Here is a 13,039-nt window from a genome sequence, read left to right as displayed (position 1 = left end):
TTATAAGGACTCCTAGGAATCTGGGAGCAATGAAACCAGGCCAGTCAAGTTATTCAGGTGAGCTTAACTGAAAACTAACAGAACTAAGCTGATGTCCTGATACTTTCCCATAAATCTTCACCACATCACTAACAAATACTCACCTGTGATATCTGAAGTCATGCAAAAGATGATGTACACACATGGGTATGTTAGGGAGAAGAAGAATTTTTGAAGTTATAGGTAGACTTTTAAATAGTTTCTCAACTATTTGGTTCATGTCCAGCAGCAATAGGCAGCACAGTGGGTCATTTCTCAGGGCCTATAGACTGGCCAAGGACAGACTACCATCTCGATTCTGCTAATGCACAAGTGGTTTTTATTCATGTACTAGGGTGGGAGCTGAAACTCCAACATTCCTCTGACTTTGCTAGTTAGTACATTTAATGTTAGACACGGAGCAGAGTGGGAGTTGGGCATAAGGGACCTGGCTTTTTAAAATTAAACAAATGCAGGCATCAGCATTAATCACTGGGGATGTGAGAACAAAGGAGGAGTATTTCCTTTATTTGCAAAATCATACTAGTGTTTCTTTCCCTTGGTTATAGGGCTTAGTTAAAAGGATGTGTGTTTTTCTTTCTGATTTGTATTAAACAAACTTGGGAGTTTCTAGCATTTGTGCATGCATGTCTAAAGCAAAATAAAGTCAGGAAAGAATTACAGTAACTTGCTTTCTAAGGGAGTAACTGTATTAGTTTATTGTACCAAAAAGCAACAAAGAAACTTGTGGCAGTTTAAATATTAAAACTTGGATTTGAATGCCAGATCCTACTTCTTCAGAAGCATGATGTACACAGTACAGTTGTTGGTTAAACGCACACACACATCCATGGAGAAGGAGGATCGATTTTTCAGATGTCATATTCTGAAAGCAGTGGCCCGCTACATGAACTAATCAACTGAAGTGAAAATGATTTGATTCTTGCAACTCTCAGCAAATGTAAATTATGTCTGACTAACACCAGGGCACTTTACTCCGAAAATGAATGGGAGTGGATCAAAGAGACTTCACAAAAAAAATTAGCACAACTGATATGTAGCTAAAAGCTTACTGGAAGCCTTATGCCCAGTAAGACTTCCAGAAACCTAGAGTTGGTCCTGGGGAGATATTTCTCAATTGCATGAGCCTATGTTATCTTTCTTTTCCCAAGCTGTTAATATGCCCAAAATCAGTTTCACAGGTATTCACGGGCACGCAGAATTTTAAAAAGAAACACTTTTGTGGGCTAATACCTTTGGGTAAAAACTTTCACCTATCAAATATCAAATGCCATAGGAATAACTCCAGTAAGAAAAAAAGCTCTGAGTCAGCCCCCCCCCCCTACTTTAGTAATCCAGTCTCTTGGCTCTCACCCGTTTCCATTTCAATTTCAGAAGTTTCTCTGAAAGGCTGTGACTATAACAACCCATCACACAGTTTGTCTCCTCCCACCCACAGTAATGCTAAAAAAGTGTGAAAGTTTCCACCCCCTTTCTGCCCACCTAGCTCTTGACTCCCTGACCCTAAGTGAAAATCTGTACATTATAGCTGCATAGAATGCTGCTCTAACATCCAATTCACCTTTTAGAGCTGACTGAATGTTGAGGGAAGTGCAGCAGTTTCTGGTCTGCCTCAGCAAGAGGGCAGATGCAGAGAGCGTAGCTCTGCCTCAGAAAGAATGCACAGGGAGGTCAGCTCTACCACTGGAAGAGGACAGAGTGATCATTTCAGGCCCGTCTTTGCTGATGAGGAGACTTGTAATGGTTTAGTCTGAATCTTGGGGAGAGGGCAGACTGGCAGATCTAACTTGGTACTTAAGCTGTAGAAGCCTGTCAGAAACAACCTGGTTCAAGGAAAAGGTCCTGAATGATAAAAGGCTGAACCACAGTCATTCAATGGTGGTTTAAGGATTAAAGTCTGCAATTGCATACATTAGAGTGAAGTTAAATTCCAGCCTGAAGCTGTAACTACTGAACAACTGCCTCAAACAGGTTATTCCTCCACCGAGTTTGGAAGCTTGTGCTTGTTGAACTGTGCTTTTAAACCTCTGAAACACAAATAAGCCATCTTTGTTCTTTGTAGCTCTTGCCTCAGAGATCTTAGCGGTATGAGGAAGATTTTATTTTATACTTGTCTGATCCACCAAAATCTTAGGAGGCATGTACCCTGCCCCCTGGGTTTTAGTCACAGGATTCCTGACCCTTCAGGATATTTAGATTCTTGGCCACCTTGGGAACGTTCCTGGAAAAGCAGCATAACAAATGTTCCAAATAAACAGACTGACAACTGACTTCAGCACTTCCATCAATTCGACCAACAGATGCTAGAGACTTTACTGCTACCACCAAAGGCAACCATCATTGGCTACGACCACAAAATATTTTACTTATTTATTAATATATTTATAGCCCACCTTCCCCCATGGCCCTTCACGTATTACATAGATGATTAAAGTCTGCTGTTTTGCCTCCGACTTAAATAGCAATCGAATATGAGATAATGCCATACTGCTGTAAGAATTACGGAGATAGTGCAAATGAGGCACTTTTAACATTCTGAAGCAAATGCTAAGATTACAAAAACATTGAGAAAAACATTAAACTGACCAAAACAAACGCTTTTCAGAAACATAATGTATTTACCTGACGAAAGATTTCTGTAAGAAAGTTAACGTTACTTCTCTTAGAAGAAAAAACTTTGCGGACTATTTCAATGTCTGTGAGATGCTCTTCATCAATACTGCAAAGGCTAGAGGAACTAGGTTCTCTCTCTGTTAGAGTGCTTGTGTTAGAATGAGATTGTTCAGGCTCTGCATTTCTGTCAGGTCTATCAGTACTGTCATTTTTGCTGTCTTCTCGAGAAACTAGGCTAGCGGCTGCTCTCTGAAACCAGAAAGGACACAACAAATAATTATCCAGGTTGGCTTTTACTGTGATGGTGCAAGACTACAAAGCACAGAGTTGGAGCATAATACAAGTGTTAAGTCCCTCGAGCATCGACTGTACTGTAGTGGCTAAAAGTATGATCTCTGAGCCAGGAATTCCCCAGTTCAAATTTCACCCCAGAAGTGAATTCATTTGTTGGCCTGAGGCAAGCTACTGTTTCTTCGGCCTCAGCCTGCCTACCCCACATCTCACACCTTAATTTGCAACAGGGGGAAAATACACACTTGGACTTCCTTTCAGGGCTGTTTTAAGAATTGATGAGATAGTGAAAATGAGGCACTACAAACAACGTAAGGTTATTATACCACTTAAGCTAAAGCGCTCTGTGTTTCCAGAATCAGGTGGCTTAATCTTCTGGCAATGGCACTCTTAAGAGATTTCTGTATATATGGCTTTATTATGCAGTGCAGTGGTCTACAAATGTTGGCTGACCTTGGAAGTCAGCCAAAGTATATCCACCATAACCTGCTTCCTACTCAGCCTCAGAGATATTTCTTGTGAGACATGACACTGAATTCAAACATACTGGGAGTGTTTCTGACAGACAAAAGAAGGTCAGTTAATTGCCATGCCTCCCTGTCCAGCACCATGTTCAGAAAGATGGCAGAGGTTTCTCCCTATATTTGCACTGTGCCTCAGAGGCACTTCCAAGTTGCAGCTTGAGTGTCAGGGACACTCCATCCTCCTTCCTTCAAGTAAGGGCTCATCATAGTCACTAAAGAAGTGAGGGACACTTGCCACAACAAGCAAACCAGTGGGTTTCTGTCATACTGGTCAGAAGTCTGTTAAATAGTTAAGTATAGCGAACAAAGTACTGGAATACCTGGGTTCAAATCCTCACTCAGTCAAAAAGTTCACTGGGGAACCTTGGGCCGTAACTCTCAATCTAACCTACCTCACAGGGTTCTCATTAGGATAAAGGAGAGGAGAAGAATCATGCATGTTGCCTGGAGCTCTTTTCAGGAAAGGTATAAAACTTTAAAGCGAGAGCAAAGTTTGCTTCTTCCTTACTTACTCCCACCCCTTATCTCCTTCTTGGCTCTACCTGAATATTCTTTGGCACAATTTCACCCTCCATTCCAGGAATCTGAGGTCCTGCATGTGGTTTTGGCTCAAGCCAGAAAGACACCAACCACCGGATAACAATTACACGAGCCTTAAGGAAAGATTCCTTTGTGCAATATATTGTTTCATTGGTTTCAGCATCTTTCTTTATCATTATATAGTGTGGCTTTGGTCTCATTTGTGGCATCTCTGTAGGGAAAAAAATTGGACAGGGTTTTTAAAAAAGAACAACATTCAAACATATATTTGAGATAGCTGAATACTTGAAGCTATTAAAATTTCATATTCTTCATTTTTTCTGATTTGGTATGGGGAGACAGTTTCTCAGTAATAGTAAAATGCTATTACCTAACAAAACAAAATTATGATGGCCTGCTTCCAGTTCTGCCCTCCAGTTGTCACAGCTAATCCCTGATCCCCTGGGGTATATGTAAATTCCTAGTGTTTCCAGCCAATAAGAGGCTGTGGAGCCTCGGTGGGAGAAAGGGGGGAGGTTGTAAGAGTGGATTAGAAAAGGAAGAACAGAGTAAAATTGACATTTAGGGCTTAACCAGATATATACAGAAGTAGGCTTCAGATAGGACTAGGCCTTCTATCTTAGGCAGGTTAGTCTAACAAAGGTTATGAAAACAAGACAGGACCAAGGAAGAATTCTGAGACACCAGCTAATGTTACTTTCACGGTCTGAGTCAAGGGGTGACCAGCCTGGGGAAGTGCTGAGACTAAACAGGTAAGATCCACACTTCAAGTATCATTACTGGATGAAGGTAGTGGTGAAAGGCAGTCGTGAGAGGATCAGAGATCACCGTGTTAAGGGAGCCTTTCCCAGGTAAAATCCCTCCGTCATTCTCACCAGGAGAAACAGCCTGTCAGTTCTGTAATCCTGAGTGTGAAGATAGCTGTGGTCCATCTTAACTGTGAAAACCACTACAGTTTGACAATCTTTTATCTGCCAACCGAAATAAGCTGTTTAACTCTTCTATGGAAGAGACAATAAATGTATTGTTCTATTGCTAAAATCAGGGGACTGTGACAATCAAAAAAGGGGGGGAGGGGAAAGTATAAATTACCCCCCAGAAACCTAGGCTGCCATCCACAGGTTCACCCAGTAACTTCAGTAAGTTATTCAGCTCTCTTAATATCTGCATTTAGCTTTATTGACCACTTAACAACACATATTTATTACATGCAACCCTCCACTAGCCAGCCATTGAGGGCAGTGATGGGTGGAAAGGTTGATGAAATAATAACAGTTAATTTACAATTCTTTAGCATTGAAAAGCTTGTTTATTAGTCTTATCTGAAATGTATAGGATAATAAAATTATATCACATAAAACTTATTCTCTACTGAACTCTATTATAACTATTTATTCAAAGAGTAAAATGTAACAGAAAAATATGCTACACATGGGATATTAATGAAATGCACTCTTTTGGAATGAAACAGAGCCACACTATTAACTAGCAACAATAGAGAGTTAATGTGCAACTGAAGTTGTTTCAAAAGTTTATCTATGCAAAAGTAGTTACAAAAGAGAAATTTAGTTTAATATGAGCAAATAAATATTTCTTTTTATGCTTACATTTCAAAATAGGAAATTGCAGATACTAATGTTTCATTAAAAAGTGAGGAAGGGAAAAAAGATATTCTACTAATGTTAATTTAAGGCTGTCCCATACTAATATACTGAAAGGCCTTTATGGACTACAGGGAAAGTGTAGCAAATCAAACTAAGATTGTCATCCTATCCATACTTACTCAGAAGTCAGTTCAATTCAACAGGATTTATTCTTAAGTAAATATGCTGAAGTTCAGGGTGTAAGACTGCACCCTTAAATTTACGCATTATTAAACTCAATCTATTTTAATATAAAGTACTCATAATTACATTTAAAATTATGGATGTGCTCTGACTGCTCTATAATTAATTCTAGCCCTGTATATAACATAAGGACAGGGACAGATTTGCACATGAGTAAATGTAATATAATACTACCAGCAGTGTTAGAACCGCAGGAGAAGATCTAAAATATAGAAGCAGTCAAGAGATCAAAATATTATATCCCTACCCTAGCCATAAATTATATTACAAAATGATAAATTCTTCTTGGAGACTGAAATAACGCTTACCAAGTACAGGGTTGTACAAGCTGTTTTCCTTACACATGTTTGGGAAAATATAAGGCAAATAATATTTCTTAAAATGTGAAAATAAGAATGAAAATCCCTTTTCTTGGTTTTCTTTGTTCTTCCATTCCAGACTCTTTACCTGCAATAAGAATTATGGATTACTCACATTCATTTGGAGATAAAAATATTGCAGCAATATATTCTCACTTAATAGCCCAAACTAGCCTGAGCTTGTCAGAGCTTGGAAACTAAGCAGAGCTGGTCAGTACTTGAATGGGAGACCACAAAGTGAGATAGGGGTTGCTATGCAAAGGAAGGTAATGGCAAACTGCCTCTGCTCATCTCTTGCCATGAAGACCCCATGAGAAGTTGCCATAAGTTGGTTGCAACTTGACAGCACTTTATTATTACTAATTATAAGGACTTTGAAATACTATTAATACATCTATTTTCATTCATTTAAAGTTTTCCTTTTATTTTTTTCTGCATCATTAATGTATACTTATTTTAAATGTAGCAAAACCAGTGCAGAAACTGTAATCATACTTCTGTCCAACATGTACATACAATATTCAGCATAAAGCTAAGAGCCATGTACTGAGTCTTGTATGTAAGACAAGTCACAGAAATTTGGGCTGTGCTGCCACCCCATTTTCCCAGAAGAGAAAAGAGAAGAACTGTGTGTGACAATTAGCAGGTTCTGTGCTTCAAAGTCATCTCTTGCTAATGCCAGAAAAATATGGCTGCAATTCTCAGAGCGATTTCCTAGGATTAAGCCCCACTGAATAACACGAGAATTACTTTTGAGTAGGCCTGTTTAGGCTTCCTCCATGAAAGTGACATGAACCAAGAAGGAAGAGAAAATTACACCTTACTGTTATTTTTTTCCTTGGATACTAGAGTGGAAGGATAAAATAAGACATGAGAGCAAGTTCTATGCCCAATATACCCATCACAGAAGGTAACAGCCACTCTATACTTATTTGTAAACCTATGCTAATTTATGACAAAGATATAAGATACTGCGCACATTCTATCTGTGAGATCAGCTAGGAAACTTTATAGCTAATTTATGGGAAAACAGGCAGATGTATATAGGTCACTCCTCCTAGTTAAGGAACACTATCAGTTTCTTTCTAAATCAAATAGTTTTTTAAGGGGGTTGTTTGTAATTAAGTGAACCTGTCTGTTCCTATAAAGTTTCTTAATTAGCACTTGGAAGTTTTCAAAGTTCTGATTTATTGCAATAAACTTGAACCAAAATAATAAATATATCCATTTCAGTGTGGCTGAAATTGCATGAATATATTTGGATAAGAGGAAAAAAACTATACTGGGGTAGAAACTATAGTCAACAAAAGCAGCACAATGGTGTTAGATAGAAAATACAAATAACTCAATTTACCTGAATCACCATATATTTCAGAAGTGCTTCTAAAAAATAGCTTGTTAGATCATCCTGTCCTTTATCTCCTGATTGTGGAGGGACAAGTGGAGTAATTTCTTCTACTGTCACTTGCGCTGTTCGATAAAAGAAATGTGGAGACTGTCAATTTTGGTAAGCTTCATTAAGAAAGATAATGTACTATACTTAGGGATATTACTTAGGGATTTTTTTTTCAAACCAGTAAGCCCAAAACTACACAAAAGGATAATTAAAGAAAACATTACTATCAACTAAATACATGCATTATGATGCTGTACTCAGTCACATAGCAGTCTGACATTAAAATATTCAGGGCCCAATACTACAACTGTACAGGACAGATCATCATACTATTCAGTAGTCCTTCATCGTCACTTTCTGCTGTCTTCTTGGATGTGCATGGATTACACCTTGACAGCTGTTACTGCAAAAAAAAAAATGTATGTGCCCTCCCCTCTTTCTTCAAGACTTTAGGTTAGAACTAGGGTCCTAGGAAGGAAAGGCAGAACTCTCAAACTGCTTTTTCCTTCTAGATAATATCAAGAATACTGTAATATGCGAGTACCCAAAAGGGTAGCAGCTCAGCAAGGACTCATTGGATCCCCTTCAGAGAGACAGAAGCACCTCCAAAAGACTATACTGTGTTCACAGTGATTACTCTCAAGCCTGGACACTTGAAAATGTTTCTAACAACTTCAACTTAACTTCCTATGAAATGAACATGCTTAGGATCATACACTTAGATCCAGAATGTTAGATCTGCACATCTCAGGTATTCTATATCAGGAAGTCTTCAGCCTCAGCATGGCACATGAGAGGATGAAGGAGCATGCAAGCCTTTTTAGTTGGGTTTTTAAATGCTTGTTGCTTTATTGTTTTAATTACTGTATACTATTCTGTGGATTTATATTTGTGAACAGAAAAACAGTTGAAAATTTTATAAATTAATTATGTAAACAGGAACAAAACATATTTCCACATAAATACTATGATCCGAAACCTTCTGGGTTCCACTGAAAACAGAACATCCTACTGCAGAATAAAGGAGTTTTGAATCAGGTTGTTACAGCTTCCTTCTTGCCTAGGAATGAAGCCTACTGAGTTTCAGAAAGTGACTGACACATTTGCAAAATATAGGAATTTTCTATTTATGAAGATACCAACACATCAAGAGCCATTTCTGCATAAACTCCACTGGAATTATTACTTACTGCTATGTTCATACTTGTTTGGCTCAGTGTACAAGCTTTACTTGCTTGCAATGGGAGGCTTCTTGCAATGGGAGGCAAACATTATAGCCCCAAGAATTCTTATTCCCTTCAGATTGTAATTGGAACAGAAGAACCCCTCCCTGGTATTTACTGGAACATAGCAACAGCAGCACCCCAGACTACAAGGGTCATGGGTAATGTAGATTTTCTAGAGCTTGAATCCTTAGAATGGACAACATGCAGGATTCTTTGTGCCAAGAGCCCTGGGACAAGTCCAGGAATTGGTTGACTCGGTGCTGGAGTCCCTCTCAGCCCCGGCGTTTGGAGTGGTCGAGGTGTGGTGCCTCTTCCGATAGCGCTCGTCACCGGGGTAAGACGCGGTGCAGGTTGTAAGAGCACAGGTTGAACCGGCGGTGTCCCTCGAGGCGCCGGCAACCTGGGTGCTGGTAGCAACGGAGCTGGAGTCGATCTGGGGGGTGCCGGGTGTAACGGGGTTGGGTGTGGAGATGTAGGCTGAAGAGGCAGAGGGGTTCCTCCGGGAATTGGTTGACTCGGTGCTGGAGTCCCTCTCGGCCCCGGCGTTTGGAGTGGTCGAGGTGTGGTGCCTCTTCCGATAGCGCTCGTCAATGGGGTAAGACGCGGAGTACCCCCCCTCGGTAGAGACGGTATCTCGCTCCCTTGGGTCGTCACTGGGGGTACAACCGGGGAAGCGGGCCCCGTAGGACGTTCCGGTTCTTCTCCGTCTCCATCGTTTCCCTTGTCATCTGGTTCCCTGGGATAGGGTTCGACCGGCCCTTCTGGACAGGGGTCTTCTGGACAGGGTCTTTCCTCGGTATCAGGCTCAGGATCCCCGGGTTCCTCTGGTTGCTGGGGCCACGGTTGGATCGGGCCCTCAGGCCGTGGAATATAGTTTTGTAACATAGACAAACTTTGACTGATGTCAGGCAGACCAACTGGCGGTTCTCGTCCACCATCCCCCACCACAAGTACAGACAGCAGGTGGACAGCGTGGGCTAGGCTTTCTTCCATGCTTGCCAGTCTGGTCTCCAAAACTTGAACTCTATCTGGGTTTCCTTCCCCGAGCTCAGCATACTCAGTAGCCTGCGAGGTCGGCACATATTCGGCATGTGATTCTGTCGCAGCTGTCCGGGGCCAAGGCTTTATTTCTCCCATGCCTTGTTCTTCTTGGGATCTTCCAGCTAAAATCCCTTTCGCTAAACCAGTGACCGCTGAAATACCAGCGTCAATCACAACAGTTCTGCTTTGAAGTTGCATCCAATGGTGCTCACTTACATCCTGTTGCCCCGACCACGGGGTAACTTCGGAGTAATCCCAACTTAGGACACCGCGGCGGGACGTCTCCCACTCCGTTTGCTCGTTGTCCTGTTCCAGTAGAGCCACGGTTGGCTGCTGGTGTGCTCAGGAATCACCTCTAAACTCCGTCGGCTGTCCATCGGTGGTTGCGTAAACATCGTACTAGCCCTTCGCTCTCTCGCCTCCCTTGGTCTCGCACCCCACTGCGTCGGGGTGGGTACGGAAAACAGTGGTTCGGCTGCAGCTGTAGGCTGGGAATCTGCACTGCTGGGAGCGAGAGTGTAGATCGTGGTAACCGAGGAGCCGTTACCTCTTGGGATGGGTCCTTGGGGTTCCAATCCTTGAGAGCCGGGGGAGGCATACGGGTCAAACAAAGGGTCCCTGACTGGGACAGCTTTGGCATCCGTTTGATCCGGCCTAGGCATTGGAAAATGGTGATTCGTAACCCCTACATAGACTGGGCAGCTGGGAGTATTACGTTCACCCATGACGCTTGTAAAACTCACCGTTGGAATCAAAACTGGGGTATCAATCCTACCCTCACTGAACACGCTCTTCTCTCTCAAGAAGAAATCAACCAAATACCCAAACCATACCGAGCTTACAGTCAAGCTTTCACTGAAGAAGAAGCCGATTCCTTACCTCCCCATAGGAGGACGGACTGTGCGGTGGAGATTTTGCCAGGCGCCTCTTTGCCCAAAGGCAGACTATATCCCATGAGCCCGAACCAGAGGGAAGAACTTCGTAAATTCATTGACACCAATCTTCAAAGAGGATTTATTAGACCTGCTAACAGTCCGCATGCGGCTCCAGTACTTTTCGTTAAAAAGAAGGATGGGGGATTAAGACTTTGTACGGATTTTCGAGGACTTAACGCAGTATCCTCCAGCAACGCTTACCCCATCCCACTCATCAGAGATTTACTCAACGTCGTGGCACAAGGTAAGATCTTTACAAAATTGGATTTAAAAGATGCTTACTTCCACGTTCGTATCAAAGCAGGGGATGAATGGAAAACCATTTTTACCCGCCCCTCGGCCAGTTTGAATATTTAGTTATGCCTTTTGGCCTGGCTGGGGCTCCTTCGGTTTTCATGTCCATGATCAATGAAGTACTGCATGAATTCTTATACCAAGGAGTAGTAGTGTACTTGGATGATGTGTTAATTTATTCAGAAACGGAAGAAGAACATGTAGAACTGGTGAAAAAGGTTCTGACCACTCTAATGTGTAACAAATTGCCCATCAAATTATCTAAATGTGAGTTTCATAAAACAGAACTCACTTATCTAGGCTATTGCATCTCCAAAGATGGTTTGAAAATGGACCCGGGCAAAGTACAAGCAGTCCAAAACTGGCAAACACCCTCTACCCGCAAGGAATTACAATCCTTTTTGGGCTTTGCCAACTTTTACAGAGAATTCATAGCGAACTTTGCCCAAATCTCGCTTCCCCTAACCGAACTATTGAAAACTAAAGACAAGGGAGAGCAAGCCAAAAAACCTGGTGCCAAGTTACGTTGGACGCCAGAGTGCCAGACGGCGTTCAACCACCTAAAAACGCAGTTCGTTTCTGAACCCGTCCTACAACACCCCGATGAAAATCGCCCCTTCGTGGTACAGGTCGATGCCAGCGACACCGCGATTGGGGGCGTACTTTTGCAGAGGGGGGAGGATGGAAGACTTAAGCCATGTGCCTTCCTGTCCCAGAAATTTTCTGAACCCGAAAGAAATTGGAATGTGTGGGAGAAGGAGGCTTTCGCTGTAAAAGCAGCACTTACTGCCTGGAGACACTGGTTAGAGGGAGCCCGTCATCCCTGTGAGGTATGGACAGACCACAAGAATTTAGAAGCCTTACGCAGCCCCCGGAGACTAAATGCCAAACAGCTGCGGTGGGCGGAATACTTTTCTAAATTCAATTTCACTTTAAACTTTTTACCGGGCAAGACTAACTTTCTCGCCGATGCTCTATCACGCATGCCCCAACACAAAAGCAAAAGGGAGGAGACAGTAGACACAGTCTTTTCGCCTACGCAATTAGGGGGTGTGGTAACCACGCGCAGTTGCACAACCTAACCCCCTCAACCCGATCAGGGGTGGAGACTAAAACTGAAAGCTGAAGTGGAAAAGGAGGGGGGAAACGTGCCCAAAGACAAACTGCAACAGTCTGAACAAGGAGAATGGCTTTGGGGAGACGGCTTCTACGTACCCAAAAGTTTAAGAAAGGAAGTTTTGCAACGCTGTCACGATGCCCCTACGGCAGGACACTATGGGTACTTAAAAACACTTCATTTAGTACAACGTCAATTTTGGTGGCCAGGCATGCGCAAAGACATTTTTCAATATGTAGCGTCCTGCCCCATTTGCCTCAGTGCCAAATCCCGCAAAGGCAAACCACCAGGACTATTGCAACCTCTAGAGACGCCAAGCAGACCGTGGGAAATAATATCCATGGACTTTATTACTGACTTGCCCCCCTCCAAAGGTCACAACTGTATTTTGGTTGTAGTGGATTTATTCTCCAAGCAAGCTCATTTTATACCTTGCACCACTATACCTTCAGCTAGAAAACTAGCAGATATCTTTCTAAAACACATTGTAAAACTACATTCTTTTCCATCGAAGGTGATTTCGGATCGCGGCGGACAATTCGTTGCCAACTTCTGGTGGGAGCTTTTACAAATTCTGGGCATTGAGCAAGGTTTAAGTTCAAGCCATCACCCACAAACCGACGGGCAGTCGGAAAAAACTAACCAAATACTAGAACAATTCCTCCGCTGTTATATTAACTTTCAACAAGACAACTGGATCGATTTGCTCCCCCTCGCAGAATTTTTGTATAACAACAGTGTACATGCATCTACGGGAGAGACTCCCTTTAAGGTCGTGTATGGTTTTCACTTCAAGCCATTCCCGTTTGAAGCGCTC

The 13,039-nt window shown here is 42.2% G+C and overlaps 1 protein-coding gene across 7 annotated transcripts in view; it reads right to left on the bottom strand.

Annotated features, from left to right (window-relative positions):
- Positions 1-13,039, bottom strand: part of RALGAPA1 (Ral GTPase activating protein catalytic subunit alpha 1) — a 190,947-nt gene that overhangs the window by 158,470 nt on the left and 19,438 nt on the right. For all 7 annotated transcript variants that reach the window (XM_054972958.1, XM_054972960.1, XM_054972961.1 and 4 more), the window contains exons 7-10: positions 7,568-7,683; positions 6,163-6,301; positions 4,010-4,218; positions 2,662-2,901 (exon numbers count right to left, since the gene is read on the bottom strand). In XM_054972958.1, coding sequence (XP_054828933.1) covers positions 2,662-2,901; positions 4,010-4,218; positions 6,163-6,301; positions 7,568-7,683 — 704 coding nt within the window. The remainder of the gene's footprint in view (positions 1-2,661; positions 2,902-4,009; positions 4,219-6,162; positions 6,302-7,567; positions 7,684-13,039) is intronic.

Source organism: Eublepharis macularius, chromosome 2, assembly GCF_028583425.1.
Source record: "Eublepharis macularius isolate TG4126 chromosome 2, MPM_Emac_v1.0, whole genome shotgun sequence".
NCBI classification, from domain to species: Eukaryota; Metazoa; Chordata; class Lepidosauria; order Squamata; family Eublepharidae; genus Eublepharis; species Eublepharis macularius.
The sequence above is the reverse complement of the archived record's forward strand: the minus strand, read 5'-3'. Positions and strand labels throughout refer to the sequence as shown.